The sequence below is a fragment of the Amblyomma maculatum genome, chromosome 6 (assembly GCF_055883805.1).
Source record: "Amblyomma maculatum isolate TAMU_Amacu chromosome 6, ASM5588380v1, whole genome shotgun sequence".
NCBI lineage: Eukaryota > Metazoa > Arthropoda > Arachnida > Ixodida > Ixodidae > Amblyomma > Amblyomma maculatum.
The window spans coordinates 95,239,695-95,259,748 of NC_139349.1; the positions used below are offsets into that span (position 1 = coordinate 95,239,695).

The 20,054-nt window shown below is 44.1% G+C and overlaps 1 protein-coding gene across 1 annotated transcript; it reads right to left on the reverse strand.

Moving 5' to 3' along the window:
- Positions 1-8,669: 8,669 nt before the first annotated feature.
- Positions 8,670-18,876, reverse strand: LOC146186315 (uncharacterized). Its single transcript, XM_084608028.1, has 4 exons — positions 18,664-18,876; positions 15,726-16,051; positions 11,308-11,659; positions 8,670-8,900 (listed from the first exon to the last, which is right to left on the reverse strand). Exons 1-4 carry the CDS (start codon positions 18,829-18,831, stop codon positions 8,670-8,672), a joined length of 1,077 nt encoding a protein of 358 aa, XP_084464154.1. The 5' UTR covers positions 18,832-18,876.
- Positions 18,877-20,054: the final 1,178 nt, after the last annotated feature.

Sequence of the window (20,054 nt, forward strand, 5' to 3'; positions counted from 1 at the left end):
AAGTTTTAGAGTATTGTTTCGAATCGCATATACTGAAGCCTACGGTTATTCCTTTCATTATGTTGAAGGTCTCACCTTCTTGAGAAAGCGTATAAGCGAGCCATGGTTTCGCCCTACCACTGACAATCCACAGTATGTACAAAAATCTTGTTTATTCCGGATCAACGAAACTCTTTACAAAGAAACTGCATCGTACGCAGCTGCAAAACAGAGCATGCGGTCGAGATTCGCCAGAGCGCAATGCTACGGCTACATAAAGAGAGGAACCAGTGCTTGAACTGCGGCGCTTATGAGACGAGACGCGGTCATAGAGCTAGCAGTACAAGAAATGAATCTTCCCGCATGGTAGCGGCTCAAGATGAAAGCAGAATTCATCTCGGCAGTTGCCGCTTCCTTCATGTCTACATTCTGGCAAGGCTCCACTTAACCGCGCATGTGCATCAGGATGGCTCATGCTATTGAAAGTGAAACCGCACTCCGCACACCTCATGTACTGCAGCGTTGAGCACAAATCGCGCACTAAATTAATGGATTTGGATTTATTTATGACCACTAATTTATGGCCGATAATTTCACTTCCCTTCTAAGAAAAGTAAGTTTTAATAGCCCAGTTGCGCTCCCTCTACGCGCACCAAGACTAGGGAAAAGCGCGCGCGTACTTTCAAAGGCCGAAAGAGGCGTATGAGCAACACACTCTACGTAACGTACATATTATCCTAAATGACCCCGAAGTTCGTTCTGTCGTAGTCCGCTTCCAGCTTTTAATTAGAGGTAGCATATTACTGAGTGTGCTCGTTCCAGGTCCGCACTCAGCTTCGTGCAAAATTTCGCGCTGGGAATGGATTTATGAACCATGGCTAAAATCTTCTGTTATTGAAACAGCGAATAGGCTCCAACTTATTAATATTTCCCCTCCATCTCTCACTCGATACTTTGGATATGCCGTTATCTTCTTGACACAATTAAGAAGCGCTTCAGGTCTTTTTGTCAGCCTTTGAGAATAAGCATTGCGGAGGTAAAAAGTGTTAAATATTTGCTCAATGTTACTGATTATTCAGCTCAGTGTGATCTTCAATTGTACAAATAACAAATAACAAAAAACGTATACAATATCGAATTAAATTTGATTCTTAGCGTTCGCTTTATCATTCTCTTTGATATAAAAAACGTGCTATATCAGTATGTAAAATACCTAAAGAAGTAATTGGGTCTTCGACAGGCGCATAAATGCCACCACCTGGAAGCCGCCATTCTGCAACTTTTATTTTTAATTTTCAAAGGGAATTTGAGCAACGTAACTTAATTTTGCTTAGATGGTTTCATAACACTTCCAACATATTTTACGACCTTGCTTTGTATTGATAAAATGCTATAAAGCTTTACAAGTTAAGGATGTATATAGAAGAAGAAAGAAAACACATGTGGCAATTTTTTACTGCGCGTTCGCTTCAATTTAAATGTGACATAAAATCAAAGGTATGCTATAAAAGAAATTAGATGTACCGGAACTGTACTTGCTTCTCCTACAACTACATCACAGCCACCACCTGAATACCGGCCCTCCGCTACTTATTTTGGTGAATGATTACTGGCTCAAAACCTAATGTCAAATATTTTAGAGAAAATGCCTATAGGCCCGTCTCAGGAGGTTATCAGCATTTCACTGCTCCTGAAACAAGCGAAATCAAGGTCGACCGACTGATATTTATGACTAGAAAAAGACACTCTGCCAAACATTTTGGTAACGCCCCTCACATCTTTCAATCCCATTTTCACTGCATCCCCTTGTAACTACATGAGCCGTTCCTACAAACATGTCTACACAACAAAATACTCTTTTCTGTATGAGTCACACTTGTTCCTTACCCGCAGAAATATTTAAGATATCGTACTCGGCGATCCTGCTCACTGTTTCGACGTGCATAGGCGCGGGTGGTTTTTAATTTCACAACGGTGACACGACAGTCGGTGGTTTTACGGGCAAACGTTTTGAGCAGAAATGTTGCAATGCAATCTCTATAATCAGCAGCAATACGCCCTTAATTTCCTAGGCAACCGCAGGCCACTCTGATGAGCAGATGACATTTGGATTTAATTGCCCTACGCTGTTATGGGCAGGTGTAAGAATCAAGGGAGGGTAAATCCCCTCCACGTTCAGGTTAGATGAGGGAGAGGGTTGAGATATATACTGTGGGAGGCGACTGGTGGCCTATATACACACTCGATATTGCGACAAGAGCCAAAATAAATAACTGCCGAATCAAGCTTTATTGTTGACCAGGAAGTTGGATGTGAACTAATTAGGGCAGTGCTCATTTGGAGGCGGCTCTACATTTCTTGCTCATTGTCACAGTGGTTTTTCGTCCTCCAGACGTGAGCTGGAAAGGATCTGTTCACGTACTGTTCAATTTTTCGCGTAATGTGCTCTCTTTTGTTTTGCATTCCTTTAACACACTATATATATGATAATAACCCTTAGCAGTGTGTAACCGGAAAGGGAAAGCAAAGAATGAAGGAGCTTATGATGGGAGTCAAAAGGAATGTGAGGGTGGTTTCACGGCACAGTGCAGGAGCATATCGCCCAAATGAAATCTGTGAAAGCTTTCTTTGGTGCATGTGCCGAGTTGGTAAGCCTAGATCTAACATTTATGTGGCCTCCAAGGCTGCATTGTGTGTCCTAGAACTCTGGGATGCGCTATCAGCACCCGGGCCCCTTGCGGAGCTCTCCTACAATTATTTCTTGATCAATCAGCTGTAACGAGCGGCTGCTAATTTTGAAAAACTCCCCAATGGCATGACTCTGATCGTTACAGAGCAAAACATTCTAGCAAAAGTTTCAGATCATTGTGCAGCATCTCGGCGTCATTCACATCTTTACAAGCTTTCAAAATAGCATACTCGGAATTGACGGAAGATAGACCAGCCACCATGTGCAAAGGTTTGCACCAAAATATTAGAACGCACTGTTGGCAATCGTTTCGCTCAAGGCTGGGCCTCTGGAGCCTGCTGTACAGCACCCCCCCCCCCCCCCCCCCCCCCCCCCCCATTACGTCAATAAATTTTCCAAGGCATCAATGCGGCGGACCACCACGCCAAACCCGCAATACCTATCAGGAACATTGGTCACCTTGCAGCGTTGAAAGGACGCATAATCGCAGGTGATTCTTGTATGTTCCGAGCTACCCTGTTGTGCCCGCAAGCCGTCGCCACACGCCATTCACCAACCACAAAAAAAAGCTATTGTGATCTACTAACTTTCCAAGAACGCCACACAGCAACCTCTGCTGCGTGTCAGGCGTTCGCACCAGCACCGGATATGGGCACCTGACACGCACTTTGTTGCGTTTCTTCTAGCTACCGCACATTTTCTAGTTCTGTACTTCCTTTCACCCTCTAGCTACTAGAACCCTACTAGTCCTCTGCTTCTCTCCTAGCGTCTGCAGCCATGCCGGAATTCCCCACAAGAACCTGCATCCTGCCACTGCGCAGGGGACAGAAATCACTGCACGTTTTGTCTTGCCAGTGTACGGCGCTGACCGATACTAGCTCGTACAAGGCCGAACCCTATTCTCTACAATTTTCCATTTTGTTCAGATTGTGACATACGCGTGGCGTGTGCAGCAAAGAGGTGTCAGGTTGTCTAGGCACATAATAAACTTACGCATTGTGATGACAAAAAAAAACACGATAAAAAGCACCGTTGTCGTCGTCTGCTACTAGTATGAAAAACGACGATGCGATTTGGATGTCTCCAGCTGCAGTAATAGCCAGTGAACTGTATTGCAGCGTTGCGGTATCATTGTATCATGGCATGCATGCAGTGGGGCATTAGGGAGCAGCTACGGAGGAGAGTCAGAGTTCGAGACGCGGGCGGCGTGACAGCTGAGCAGCGAGAACGGCACCGGGATATTTGCAAGGGCATAGTTGGTCTATGGAATGTGAGTGGAAAGTGGAATTGCTCCTCATACGTGCCGATGACTTTTCGCGTAGTGCCAGCACTGGCGAATAGGCGCCCGAGTAGCCGGCAGTCCCTATCCGAGGACAACACTCGCATTCTCAAAGTACCTATAGAGTTTGCAACTGGCTTTGTAGCCCACATTTTTCTAACAGCTACTTTATGGCTGGCTGCTGTCAGGTTAGCAAATGTACTTAAGCTTCTAACCCCATCAGTGGTATAGCGCGCGGAATGCGGCAGAGAGAGACAGTGAATGTGCGTGCGTGAGATGTGAAAGGCACAAGCAGGGCCTTACACTGAGTCGGGTAAATGTTCATGTACTCGCTAGCGGAACTGCCCTGCGAAACGTAACAGATGCATGAAAAAATCGCGGCACGAAGCGAGGCTGACACCGCGTTCCCGTATCCCTTTATGTCAAAACGATAAAGTGCAAAGAAATCAAGGGGTGATTTTTGTCTGGTTGTATTAAAGAAAACAAGCAAAAGAATAAGTTGAGTAACAACATCATGAGATCAGAACATATCCTCGAAACTTGCTGTGGAGTACTTCTCTTTTTTTTTTCCTCTATAATATAAGTAAATGGCGAGCCTGCGTACATACCTGAGCCACACTTTACACGAAACACATCACATACGGCAAGCAAACATGTTCTATGTTTATAGCACGTACAGCCTCGTCCACTTCTAGCTGTAACATGATCACTGCTTTCAAAGCGCCATTAAGTCCGAACTGCTCGCACAGTAAAGCTAACTGGCAGTTTATATGAAGCTGCACTTCCGGATTCCTCTGTACTTGCATCGTTTTGCATCGATATGCACCTAGGTTGCATGTAATGTTGCTTTGAAAGCAGTGACGGTGTTATAACTAGAGATGGATGACCCTGCACATTCTTTAACTCAAATGAGGTTGTAAATAGTTTTGCTAGATTTTTCATCATGGGGAGGTCCTTAATCTCATTAACATTGCAGTGAACGCATAGTGCTAACCAAAACCAAGCAGCTGCAATGCGCATGTGACACAAGTGCAGCTCAATCTCAGATGGAACAATATTGCATCCAGTGAACTCACAGGCAGCCTCCCCTACCCTGCTCTCCACATAAGCATCGTGAGTCAAGCACACCCCACATTTCCTATATGAAAAATTATATGCACCTGCCATCGTAATCAATGGCGAGCTTTGAACGAGAACTGGTCGTTATCTTCCTGCAAGACATACTACCACAGGGCACGACAAGCAGGCAAGCTGGTGCAACAAGGCCGGCAACGCAGCGGTCATCGACGTGCGACATCAAGATTCCGCATTGGTGGTTTGTGTGCAGCTTCATCAATGACATGTTGTTTTCGTGTCCGAACTCATTTTAACAGGATAAAACTCTTCTGACAGGATAAAAGGAGTCGACAACAAGCGTTGCTTGAAGTCGGTGGCGGGCTTAGGGCTAGAACTGATCGTTATTCCTTCAGGTGAGAGTTGCATTTCGTTGCACTCGCCACTGACTGCATTGTTGAGCGCCGTCTAAAAATATCTACAACTCAGAACTGTGGCAAATGTTTCCAGGTATTGCCCTCTGACGGAAAATACGGAAAGTATGAGAGTGGCTTTCACTACGAAACAAAATGCTCTGCTATTGCTTCAAACTGACCTCCTCGAGGGGAACTGATACCTACTCCAGCCGGCGTTTCCGCAAGTGCGAATCCCATAGTGAGACAGATTCTGAGAATGGGGATTGTCCTAAAACATTAAAAGATCTCTTTACAAAACTAGAGTTTGACGCCCCTTAAAGAATGTATCGGCTCTCTTCCTCGCCGAGTTGGCAAACACTTGCTTCTAAAAACAACAGTCGAGTCTCTACAAGAGTCTGCGCTAAATGTACAGACTTCTATACCATTTTTCTCTGAAAAGTATAATGGCTTGCGAAAACTTATACAGAGCCACAAACTGCAATTACGAACTTTGAAAATGAAGTTCCTACCCTTAACACTACGGTCACAGGGCAAACTGCGCAAAATATGCATCTTCGCAAGGATGTTAATGATAAAGAAAAATACAGAATGTTAGCCAACCTATAAATAAAAGGGCTCAACCTTAAAGGTGATGAAAAGGTCCTGAGGTCCTAAAAAGCATTGCAGAATAACTGAAAATTTCATTTTAGGAATCGAACAATAAAGCAGCTCACTGTCTCCCGGAGAAAAACGGCAGCAACTCATTTTTGTTGGTGATGTTCATTTTGGTCACAGTGGAGAAAGGAAGGATGTGTCACCTATGCGACATCTGTTCTGTTGTAGATAGTGAGGAGTTGCCAAAACTCAATAACAATTTCATCGCTGTGAACAAAAAAAAAGCATTGTTTTATTAGGCTCGTCAGGAGGGAAAAGAAAAGAAATTTAAATTTGTTTGGGTGAGACATGGAACGATTTTTGCAAGCAAAACATAATGCTCGTCCATTTTCGAATCGGCGACTCTGGCGATCTGCTTGGATAAACTCGATTAATTATGAACACTGCCTTTTCTGGGTGGAACCGAATTGAATTTTGTTGCTTAATACCCTCTAATAATGATTCATTTCCCACCCCTCATGTAAACATACGTAGAATACGTAAGTGTTGGAACGAATTTCTGGCGGTAGTAAACAGCACGAACGGCAGCATTGATGTAACTGTACTCAATGAAATTAACATCCATGTTCACTTCTTTCTCTTTTCTCACTATCAAACTATCTCAGCTATCATATCACGTGCCAGTGGAATAGTCGATGGAATACTTATCTGTCTGTCCTTAGCAAATGAAATGCCCATCTCGATGTCAGTTCTTTTGCCGAGTGCATCGCAAATCTACTTATGCAACGGGGCATGCATTCTGATCACCACGAAAGAAGGAAGAAAACTGCAGAAACGCTGCAGAAGTAATGTCAAGGAGGACAGGATGTCTATATCAATGCCAGAGCATGAATAAAGGCAAGTTGTGGCTGCGGTACCAGGAAGCAGAGATGAAAAGGTGGCCATTGCCTTTACAATAGCACAGACAATCTTTTTTTACAGTGAAAACACCTACAATGAAAGGGATCAAGAAAGGGGCACCTTCACAGGTTAAAATATCATAAAAACATGTGAGCATGACAGAATAATTAAGCTAACATGGGCACCAGCCATGTTAGCTTAATTCCCAGCTCCATGAGCTTGCCCGCGGTCTCGCCTTTCTGGTAGAGTCTGGCAATCAGTACGCTCTGGAGAGGTGAGCCCAATAAGGTATAAAGAAATTACTGCGCACTATGTTGTAAACAGGGTTGAATATCTAGCAGCAGATATCTAGACACTAAGAGCCAAGAAAGAGGCACTTACAAACAAAACTATGGGATTTGGGCTAACTTAAATTAAATGGATGCATTAATGGATGCATCCTTAAATGGATTCTTAAATGGATGTAAACTGTGTTTGAGAAGGGCTGATCTGATATCTACGGAAGGGCTTGTCCAGAAATTCAAGATACAGAGACAAGGTCAGCGGATCCTAAAATTCAGTTATGTGTAGTCCGACTGCAAGAACATGCCTCCCGAGATCAATGACTCCTGGCCACCGTCTAGGTGAATAGACTAATGGCTAAACGAAACGAGACTGCATAACGTGTTCTTTTCCAATTTCTGCCGTTGATGCTGAGAAATGGGTGGTGTAATAATTTCATCAAAAACACAATTGTGTAGCCTCTCCACGGCAATTCATTCAATAGAAATTGCTGCAAAATTTTCGGCCTACCTTCGCAATAGAAATTTCGTCCACAGAATCTCTCCAAAAATGCTGAAGTTTCACTACAGAAATTTGTTCTGAATCAATTTCTCAAATACACTGATGTGATTGCGCAACTTAATATCAGCCCACGCCAACACGTGAGCTACGTTAATGTAGATTTCACTGCCGATTTGTGCTGAATAAAGATTCTTCAAATATATTTGATATACATTCAAATCAAAATTAGAATGTGCAGTAGAGAGCTCAGTACCAGAGCTGGTAGAGGTTACGTTAGAGAAGCGTTAAGAACATATCGTAATAAAGGAAACCCGGAAGCTTAATATGTGTGGCCTTGATGAGACCGTTGCGGCTTTATTGATAAGCGGGTCCAAAGATGAAAGCAAAATAGGCATATACAAAATATCGCAGCGACAGAAAAATGTCCGTGAAGAGGCAGGCATCTAACTACTAATGCATGGCCCGTGTTTATGCGCGAATGATAGTCAATCATAACTCCAGCCACAATCCAAGAAACGACGTAATCTATATATAAAGGCTTTACTGTATCGATTATGATACTGAAGCAATCGCTTTGCGGATTCATAGCACCAAATAACGCCAATTTCTTTAATGCCGTGCAAGAAAAAAACCTAGGCTCAAAAAGGCGATAGATAAAATAAACGGTGGCTAATTTATCGATATCACTTCATCCTGTTTAATAGTATTTTCTTCTAGTATTTCGTGATTACCGTTAGGAAATATTAGACCCCAATTCCTGTGTCATCGCTCATATGAGGTGTTCTTCGCCACAGTGAGGTGCATGAAACGAAGTGGGAACCTGGGTAATGATAATTAGTGCGGCTTCCATTGGTTTGCTGAAGCCGATAAGCGGGAGCTGTCCCCCAGCTAATGACGGAGTTGGCACAAGATACAAAAAAGTTCGTCGATGAGTACAGGCGTGTCTCCAGCGGGAGCTGTCTGTGAGCGCTGTTAGCTAGGCTTTGAGGAAGGTGCATTTTCTGGCCGGATGCATGGACGATCCACCCGGGCAGTTGAAGGCCTGCGCAAATGGCGCAAAGTTTCGGACGGCCGCGTTGCACGTTGGCGACCAGGTGCTTCCTCGACCGTCCTCTTCACACAGTGTGTGGCACATGGTCAAGAAGAAGACCTGCTCCCCCGAGTACTCCTCCATGCCCTTCAGCCGCTCATCCGTGCCTTTAGAAACCTGTCATTAAACACGGTCTTCAATTATCGCTGTATTTAGTGAGCAATCAAACTGAGTAATTTTACTATAACGCTGATTTTGATACACAGGTGCAACCGCAAAGAGGCGAGATTGGAAGTCAACCACGTGACATGCAGAAGGCTCCAAACGCTTAATAGCTTCCTGAGTCAATGTTTTTCATTGCATCAAACTAGAAATAGAGCACTGCTATGCTATATATATCTATAAATTCGGGAAACATTGCGTACAGTAATTCCTCAGGTTAAATATTGCCCTCCAGGACACGTTAAGTCCTGGATATAAACAAGAGGTTCGAACGAGCTTTTTTTTTTCTTTCGGTGCCCAAAAGATGTATCTCTGAAAGCCCCCAATTGCGGAACGTTTCGCTTGACAAAACATTTCAAGCCCAAAACTGCACTCCAAGTATATCATCTAACCTTTCTCTACATTACATAGCAAGACCAGTTAACTGCTTTCAATAGAGTGTTTTTGATAGCGCAGATTTCTACACAATCAAAGAGACTAGTTTTAGAAAAGATCACCAAGTTCAAACCACTTGTCTATACATACTGTCAATCTAAACATCTGCCACTTCCAGCTAACACTTGGAACGTGTTTGCCATTAAAGATCTCGAAGACCTTTAATGGAGCATCGACGCTTGTTGAACAACATTGATTACCGTCGGGACAATGACAGAAAACAATGTGCCCTAAACTCATGTGGCAACTGTAGCATAATTTATTTTCAAACGGCGTTCATGCATGCAAATGTTTATGAAGACAGTAAATATTATAGTTGAGCTTCGCCTGAAAAAGAAAACACAAAGAATAGCCAGGAATCTACCTCAATTTATTTAGTGCAGCCAGCTAATTTATTCAGGACAAGATTCTGATCGGAAATATTTTCCAAACATTAGAGCTATACACAGAGCTACTAAGGTAAATCGAATGTCCTGAAAGGGATGACGGCGAGTGCTCGACTATCCGAAGAAAGCGCGTTTGGCGGGGCCATTTATCTGCACCCGTTTCCAAGGCGAGTATGCTTGGTGTCCGCTAAATCGTGGTATCAAGACGAATTCCGAATCCGCTCCTTGGAAGCGAATTCATCTTAGTCACAAAATCGCCCATCCGTGAAGGAGAGGACATATAGTGGATGTCGTACGCACCATTCGCGCTTTCTTAAGTCAACAGGCGGCCAGCACAGAAGGGCGAATCGGACAAATCGGGTTGTGCACTGGACGGTGTGTGGATGGCTTTAGTTCCTTCGAGCGTCACCCAGTACCGTACTCAGAATGGGCAAATTCGGAATTTCTAGAAAGAAACCGCGCTGGGCAAACGAAAATTGTTCCGATACTTTCGCGTAATTTTGAGCACAGGACAAATTTTTCTCCCTTCGTGCAACTGATACAAATATTCCCGCCGTTCTGTGAATGAAAATATATTGATGCAAGATAGATGACAACGAAATTCGTCGTTAGAACAACACTCTATACAAAACGCTGCAAGGGAGTAAAAATGGAGTAACATATCCTCTACAGCCCTCCATGATTAGTAATGTGTTCTTATAAAGCGCCAAAGTACATTTTCGACACTAGATATGCAAAATTCTATACGGTTGGCAACAGAGCTGGTTACCACCTCACGCGACATCAATTTGCTGTAGTTAGCAATCGCACGTGACATTTAACCACAGGAGGAGACGTCTTGAGGTTCGAGTGTAGGGCTTGGAATTTTCATTTATTATGTCAGTAGCTGTAACAGGTTCTCGTGCTTTTCTGTGGGAATTTATTTCCATGGCCGAACGCTAGCATTCCGCAATTTTTATAATAAAAATATACTCCCAAGGCTCAGGCGCATTTGATTTGGAGTGCACTAGAGAACGTGTTGCCCCCTTTTTTGCGCCCTTACAGCGTCATTTGCGTTTACACTGAAGGAGGCCATCCTTGCTTACCTCCGACCGCCTGGCGGCGTCATCCGAAATGGGGACGCGCTTAATGCAGCAAATAAAACATCTCAAAACTTATGTGAACGCCATATGTTCCTGCTCACAGCAACAACGTAAAGCTTCGGGGCTGTCATGAATGACAACTCAGCGGGAAAATTACCACACAATTGTGTCCAACATGCCACCGGAAAGGCTATTTATTTACTACAACTAAGCACACTGCCGATATCCTTCGCATCTCCGCCTATTTCTATCTGCCATCTTCAAACATTTGATTAAGGTGCTGTTCATTAACTTACAAAATTACAGCGCATTTAATTGATTCATTTCCCTTATAATTAACTCCTTTTGGACGAAGCTATATAGGAACCCCCCGCAACACTTCCGCCCTTGAAGCTTCCGTTAGCTGCATTTAGGTGCATAGTGGTTTCGCCCCATGCAAACTGCTTCAGCGAATTGCACCTCCTTATAGGCGGCGTGCGCCAGTTCCAGCGCCGGCAGATAAGGAAACAGAGGTCCGCTGTCGACGTTGGGATCAGGGCAATTGATTGCGTCCGCCAGACGCGCCTTGGCCAGTGGCGACCGGCCTGCATTGGCGTCAGTTATCTGCGTAACGACATCCAAGCCACGAAACAGGCCCTGCGCGAACAGGAAGCCGAAGCCGCCGAACAGCATGGCCGCCGTGCCGTTGCGGTAGTAGAACGGCGAGTCCAGCGTCGTGACTGCCAATTGGATCACCCTCAGCGCAGGGTTGTACTGGGCTAGGGCGGTTGTGTCCACCCGGTATATCTGGCCCACGATAGCCCGCATGCGCCTGCAGTGTGAAATGTGTTCTATATGCTGCATTGCAAGGACGTCAAAAATAGGCTGAGGACGCTACAGCACAACCACTTTTGCAGGCTGTATACATTTTTTTCTTTACTTTTCCACTTCTACCGATTTTTTTCAATGGCGATTGTAGGATTGCCGTTGCTTGCAGTAAACGGGATTGATTTATAGGAGGGGAAAGGCGCGGTAACTGTCTCACTTGTTTTCTGTGGACACCTCAACCGCGCCGTAAGGCAACACCACCTAGACGAACTTAAGGCCTCAGCGCTCTTCCAGTGACGTCACAGGGATGGGGCCTCACCGTTTTTCCGAGGAGCATGCATGTTTCTTTTTTACTGCGCGAGGATATGAGGCAGCAGCACAGTTGGCTGCAAAAGATTGTTTTTACTCAAGTTGAGACATCAGTGGAGAGGTTTACACGTACAAAACATTTATTTACATTTCAATTATTGTAGCGCTGTTCTTGATGCGGAATAATATATACATTTAAAAGTCACCAGCAACAAACAACTTTTCACTTGCTTGAAAGCGTTGCAGCTTTTCTTTCCTTAGCCTTCGCATTTGCATCGGCTACATCATCGTTGAGCTTGCGGCAGAAGTTTTTGAGCAGAATGTTTGTACTGCTCCACAACACATGCTTCAACAGAAGCTCAACTGTGTGCCCATCTTCGCAGGTGTCAAAATCTGATGAATCTTGGCTTTGTCGTCGGCTGGTGTCGTGGAAAACTTGTTCAGCAGCAGACGAATAGTGTGCCCGATGTCTTCGTTTGCATCGGCAGAATTTGAATTTAAACTCTTGTCCCAATTCTCAACGTTTTGGAGGAGTTCTATTATTTCTCTTTTGCTTCTGGCTGCACTCGGAATGGGCAAGTTAGGGCCCAGTCTTGTGAGCGGCTTCTTCACAAAGAACAGTGTGATACTGAGGTCTGATTTTATTACAATTGAATATTTAATCCACGGAGCTTCGTCCTCTACGATGTGCACCAACATGAGACGCTCACTGGCCTCAATTATTTCCAGAACTGTGACTTATGGCTTCTGACTTCGTTAGCAAAATCCCTTAAGGAGTTGATTTTGTCCGCTTCCTCGGCATTGCGAAATGTCTGAATTGACTGAGAAATTACTCTTTGCATTGAAGCAACTTCCAGGCGTGTTCGCTTCGCCTCTGGCTCCTCTCTTACAGTCTTTGTGCTTGATAGGTAACTAGGGCAGCCTGGAAATAATGATGGAATTGCACCTGACCGAAGGCGCAGATGCGACAACTCTGCTGTCGTCACTCGACCTGTAGCATCGTCGACATATGACGCCTCTCGTACGATGCCGTCGTCTGTGAAGTGATGCTCACAGACCTAAAAAAGAAATGTGCCTAATATAAGTAACAGCCTGCTACAAATAAGAACACGTGATCAAATATTAAATACACATATAGAAGGTACCAAAAATGTTTTGAAAGTTTGGTGGTGCTACAGTTTCAAGCTACAAAAGAGAACGAATGGAAAAATTATTCATCTCTTACCCTGGAATGCTCAGAAGGGACGAATTTTTTCCGTGGAATGGCACGTATCCACGATTGCTGCAGCACTTTATCTTGCGGGAACTTAAACACATGAACCTTTGGTCCCGTTTTATGGCTACCTCGGCACTGAGGCACACAACATTTGTTCGGAATTTTTGCGTTAATGTCGAAGCGTCATCACAGCACTCGCGCACAGAAGAAATAGACGGCAGCCAAATAAGCCGTGAGCACACCATCGGACACGAAAGGCGACTGATCGCTCCTGCCGGAGCCACGTGCAGTGGCTTCCCGGATTCCCCTCTAGGAATTCAAGGAAGGCATGCTTGAGCAGACCGGTTTCTCGCCCCCCGTCGCGACTTCCACGGCAGAGGAGCAGAGCAACACTTTCTCGACTTTTATAAGGCCTGCTCACATCTTCCTCTCCCAGCCGTCTACGTCACGCTAGTTGTCCTGTTCTCCCAACAGCATTGGCGTTTGGACGCAACATCGCTCCTGTCGCGTGGCGTTCCTTGGCGAGCGTTCCAGTGTGTAATTGCAGAAGGCAGGAACGCTCCTGTCGTGTGGCGTTCTTTGGCGCGCGGTGGTGTTGGTTGAGCAGAGCCGCGTCGCGACACCGGCCTCATCCTTGTGACGTTGCTGTGACGTCAGCTCTCAGCGCAGAGGCCTTAAGTTCGTCTAGGTGGTGTTGCGTAAGGGAGGGGAGGAAGGTGGGAGTGAGAGTGGAAAGAGAGAAAGGGGAGCCGTAGTGGAGGGCTACGGAGTAATTTTGATCACCTGGAGGTCTTTAACGTGCGCTGACATCGCACAGCCACGGCCGCTCGATGGAAGTGCACCAGTGCTCTTCCATCGAGCGGCCGTGGCACAGCACACGACGCCTCTTCGTTTCGCCTCCATCGAAACGCAGCCGCCGAGGTCGGGTTCGAACCCGGGTACTACGGTACAGGTCGGGCGTCTTACCACTGCACCACCCCGGCGGGGCCACGGTATAGTAGTAGCAGTAAGCAGCAGCATAACAGGTCGTCCAAATTAACATTAGCCAAGCGTTAAAAAATGAAACGTTTGAGGTAGGCCAGAGATATAACTTGTACACAGCTGCGAGCGATTTGGGGCAGCACAGGAAATTTTTTCTTGTAATTAACTAATTACTAATTAAGATAGTTTTCCTAATTTACCAAATAAGAACTGATAAGGCAACCCCGCGTCCCCCAGGAAAACAAAACGTTATCAAAGCATCGAAACACGCCCTGCTACGAGTTCAAACCTCACTTAGTCGGATAACGATCTACTTCATCAGTGTCACTCTTTCTTTGAAAGAGACAAGGAACTTTCCTGGCTTTTGCACATCTAATCCTCATTTTGGTATTTTTTTTGCAAACGCAAACTTTAGTAAACCAAAGTCGTCAGCAAACAGTTGCCACTTCATGCTTCGTCTTATTCGTATTCAGGTTCTTCAGCTTCGTAGAAACACTTTACAGGTGGAGATAAGTATGCAGGTGATTTGTACGCGCAAATACTAATTACCTTCACTACTCGTCACTGGGCTGATTTTCGCAACTCCATCGGTAGTTGTCTGCCTAGAGGAGCCTGTGAAGGCAGTCCGTTCATTTCTGACTGTGTTAACGATGATGCACTAATTTCGTTGAATTCGGGCTTATTCACAGAACTTTTATACGGGTGGCCTTCGAAGCCGAAATCTCTGTGATCGGTCGACATAATTTGAAGTCGCAGTCATTAATGAGCAGCAACCCAAGCGCAATAAAATACATTAACACTGCTGTTTATATCCCCCGGGTGTCAACATCGATGCCCGTCAAGCTGCACATTTCTGACATTTCTAACAACGCGCACCAGTCCATTAGTAACATTAGACAGGGAAACTTTATCATGGGTAAGTTACATTTGTTTGTTTTTTTGTGCTGTAGATGACATTACAGCGATGGTGGGACAGGAAGTACCACTACAGATGAGTCTGCTTGTAGGTAAAAGCTGCGGCAGTGATGGTATATGCGTGCAGATGTGAATTCTAAATGAAGTGAGCATCAATAAGAATTCATTAATTGGAGCTCATAGATCTTTGTTTTAAATAGAAGCATTTTGGCGCGGTTCAAGTGTCCACAGAGCAAGTGTGACAGATACTGCGCCTTTCCATTCATATGAGCCAATTATTAAATACAAACATTCTTCAGTTATCCTCGGCTTTTTTACTAGCTTTCATCACATATTCTCTGACGAGAACTTGATATTAATGGTCGCTGGTAAACATATTACTACCATTATGATTTAGCATCAATAGTGCACGCTAGTTAGCAATTATTCTGTATCTTGTTTCCATGATTTGGCTGACGTTGTATAAACGTAATTATTTGGCAAGGCATGTGTTTGGCCGTATAATACGGGAGCCAAAGTACTTATAAATTGCAATATATATCTCGCATAATATACGCAGTTCTAGCAGAATGAAGAGAAGGGCTATTAAGACAGGATCATTTGCGCCATCAAAGGGCTTGGCAAGCAGTCTCATTGCGATTTCCCTCACATAGTCTTTAGGGCGATCTGGAGCTGCTTGCGGCTGGACAGCCAGTGCCCGAAGAAGCCCTTGCTGTTGTCGACTCTGTCGCCGTAAATTTGCTGAAGCCCTCCGGGAAGGCTCTGTGTCCTGGGCGGCCACAAAACACCTCTTGTATGTGTCAGTTCCCGGACGAGGGCATCGCGGATTGTGCCCTTGAGGCGCGCCACATGCGCCATCTTCTTCAAGGCCAAGGATTGAATAAGATCGAGGGTACCCGTTATGCTTCCAGTCTCCATGACACTCATTCCAGCGTAGGTAGCGGCAGCGAACATCACGTTGTAGGTGATGGCAACCTGGAAGAACGTGCGCCCACAAAAGAGTGATTATCGGCCTCTGGGCGTATTATAAAGGCGAAAGCCTTATATGGCTCATGAAACGCAAAATCTGGGACAGGCGTTGTCCCCATAGCCTGTCACGTAAACTTTATTCACGAAAGGGCGTTCCAGTCACGTGAATATGCAACTCATGCGTAAATGTATCACGTCTACGCCAGGGCTCCGAGCACCATTTTTTCCTTCCAGAACGAAGTCCGCTTACCGCATTTCTACGCCGAGTTGCTCAGAGCAAGTGCACAATTCTCGTTGTGTTCCCATTTCTAATGAGAAACCTGAATTGACAGCTCCTTCAGTCTTTGTGACAGCATGTCAAGTTGTACCGTCACGCAACACATGGACGTATCACCGTTCGGCTTTGCCAGCTGCCAAAGCAACGCCAGTTTCCTTCCTTCCCTTACGGCGCGGTTCAGGTGTCCACAAAGCGTGACAGATACTGCGCCTTTCCCTTCCTGTGAACCATTATTATTATTATTATTATTTGTGCTGCGGCACGAAGACCACATGGTTGTTCCTGCGCACATTAAATAAAGGTTGATTGATTGATTGATTGGTTTTTTATTATTATTATTATTATTAATAATAATAATAATAATAATAAATATAAATATGCACTTGTAAATCGAACTGGAACAAGGTTGACAGAGTACAGCAAAAATGTTTACGGATATTTTGATATCGCTTTCCTTCCACAACTTCCTCCTCTCGCTCCACCAAGAGTACCCCACTGAATCTTCCTTCTCTTAACTGCCGTCGTGTCAGAGTAGATATAATTTTTCTGTACAAGCTCCTTCACGGCCACATTATGTGCCCTCAGTTCTTAGAGTACATCCATCTGCACGTTCCGCGAAAGAGCATGAGGGAATTCAGACCATTTCAAGTTTCTCCGTCTCTTCATTCCCATTCCCCTCTGGAAGAATGCAGTGGTTATTTAACTCTTTTTGTCCTCACCTTGACATTTTCCAAAACTCGCTCTGTTCATTTATTTTGGATGTACGTAGCGTTGTATTCTAAATAGTGCTTTATCACGTATAACTCCCATTTTCTAGCCTCAAATATTGTATTTACCTCAATTTTGCTTTTTCTCCAGTTCAATGCTGTCTGTATCTTGAACTGCTTTTTATCCGTATCTTATTGATATTTTAACTTTAAACTTTATATTCGAATAAACTCGCATTCCATTATATTTCTTTATTGTATTTTCCTGTATTTCTAACCTGTGTTTTAAGTACTACGCACTTGTTGCGCCTGGAATGGTTGTTTATTTTATGCATATTTCTATATTACCATAATCAATGTTAGTTATTTGTAGTTGTTGTTTTTTTCTCTCTATCTACGGTCCCCCTTTTTTTTTTCTTTCGTGATGTGCTCAACAATTCTCTCACTGTGTATATAAGAGATGGTACTCATTGATTGCTTTCTTTCCGTGACACTTTTCGTCTCAGTTTCATTTCATGTGTTGTTATTTTGTGTTCTCTCTGTGTATGCAAACTTGTTTGTGCATTTTCCTTTTTTTCTTTTTTTTTGTGCTGCATCACGAAGACCATATGATCGTTCCTGCGCGCAATAAATAAAGATTGATTATTATTATTATTATTATTATTATTATTATTATTATTATTATTATTATTATTATTATTATTATTATTATTATTATTATTATTATTATTATTATTATTATTATTATTATTATTATTATTATTATTATTATTATTATTATTATTTATCGCTCACAACGTCGGCGACGCCGAGAATACAGATGCCGTAATTTCTGCATAAATCAGCCTTAAACGCATCGCGTTAAAAGACTTACGGTTCAGCCCCCGGGAGGGATGTGGTCATAGCAGTTAAACAATACTTGTCAGAAGGATCCGGCGTCTATCATTTTCTGCAGGACTTCCATCTGCCACAATTGTCCGCATTGATAAGGGTATACCGCGAGCTGTCACGCCTGCAGGTGTTTTCCTCACAGAAGGCATAATCTGAGGACAGCTGGAATTTTGCCGCAAGCAGGAAGCATTTTTCCTAGGATATCAAAAGAATTTGGCTCTTTCCGCCCTTTATTGAGTCACGTACGGTGGATTCATACATTATAATGTTCTTTTTTATAGACGCGCAGCTTCAACTTATTGGCTTAATGGGCAGAACATAAAATTATTTCCTGAATTACATCGCCTGTTGCTGTCCTCATTTCGTCAATATTCCACCTCCAGAGTCCGTATTTGAGCTTTGTCGATGTTACTGAGTCGTTAGATATGCTGCAGGTGATTGACAAGGAGCTGTGCAAAACTTCAAACATGGGCATTTCAGCACTTAGCATAAGATAAATTATAGTGCCACTTTCCACGGCCAGCAGTACCCCTTTTTTGATTAAGTACAGCTGACGTCGGTCGTTAATAAAGCGTCAAATACTAGAACGTTATAGAGTCAAAGTTGGCTACGTTCCTAAGTCAAGCAAAGGTGTTGTGCGCAAACATGGGTCGTAAGTAGCGACATCTTTAGATACCAATCTTCTCGTTTCCTCCGATAAACTTATATCCTTGATACAAATTAGTCATCAGTAGCCCAGTTACCTGGAAGGCGCAAGCGACTACCTGGACAGTACGCCCAAATTCGCCGTTACGCTTCACAAATCCTTCGAAGAGGGCGTTGCTCGTAAGAGTGCCGATCTGCTGGATGAACCACCAAGCCGTGTGGTGCAGTAGGTCCAACGCCGAAAACTGCGTCATAAGCCTGGCCATGGACTCCAGATGCACACGGCTCTTGGCGTGCACAGAGTGTCTAGCCGCCACGATGACAGGCCGCTGCGGTAGAAGAGACGTGAGTTCGCTTACGCTCAAATGGTTTCACGGGGAAACTTAATGGCCTGGTTTTGCCAAGATAATAGGTTACTTTGCTCAAATAAGGAAACAGCAACTAAGGTAATACCATCGCATTTCCGATGTGGACATTGAAAGATATAAACAGCCACCGAATGTCGACAGCTTTACAGCTGCTCGCAAATGAAGGCGTAAATGTCATCATAAACGCCGCAGTAATGTCGTTACCGCTTTGGCTGACTTCCGAAATTAATTGATCAGCATGTGGCAGTGAGCGACACGTTAGGCCTGAGGGTATAATAGGATTAACAAGCGAGCCTCAATTCGCTAGTCGAATTATCGAGAAAAGAACTTATCTCCGTCTTCGATAGGTCTTTTTGGTCGTGGACTAAGTTTCTCCTCTGTTCTTGTCCATTTCATTTGATATCGGTAATCTGATCTTCCTGCCCTCTTTTTGCCTTTTATCATCAAGCCGTTCTTTTTACTGTTCTGTCAGTATGAATGTCATTATGCTTAAATGCCAACTTGTGTCTCCGCGTACCCACCAAAAGTAGCCTCGGGTGCCTGAAAGGAGCCAAACGCAAAACCGGCTCCTCAAAGGGAAAACGAGGCGCACACTTCCCCCTTAAGCGCGAGACCATATAGGAGACCGTGTTCCTCTGAAATTGCACACATTCTCGTAAACATTCAGTCGCAAATTACAGCTTTGCGTGAGAGACTATTAGACATAAATATATACCGTGCTTTTCGCTAAGCCGCACAAGTGTCTCATTTTTCTTTACGCAAATCAAATTACAAGATCTTTGAGACGTGCGCAGGCTTTTAATTCGCATTTCATGTCATATCTCAGTCACTTTCATTGCACATGATAAGCAACGTTTAATGTGAGCGACGTGAGGCACCAAAATTTCTAAATAAGATCATATGGCTGCGACTTCATGAACCTTTTTTCAAAACTATGTAGCACAACAAAAGACGAGGACAAAGTTAAGAAACGAACAACTGCGTTGCGTCGTCTTTTGTTGCGCTACAATGTTTTGAAGGTATGATCCAACAAGCCGCCAAAAATGCCCCAACTAACAATCTTTGCTCACGGAATACAACGCCTATGCTTACACCGGCTTTACTGCATAAGTCAGATTTAC

Bases quoted from the DNA above. Each gene is read 5' to 3' on its own strand.
- LOC146186315 (XM_084608028.1), bottom strand. From the start codon at position 18,831: ATGGCCAGGCTTATGACGCAGTTTTCGGCGTTGGACCTACTGCACCAC. The intron at 16,052-18,663 runs GTAACTGGGCTA...ACGTTCTTCCAG, and splicing joins TAGTCGCTTGCGCCTTCCAG to GTTGCCATCACCTACAACGT. The intron at 8,901-11,307 runs GTGCAATTCGCT...GTTTAATGACAG, and splicing joins CGCACGCCGCCTATAAGGAG to GTTTCTAAAGGCACGGATGA.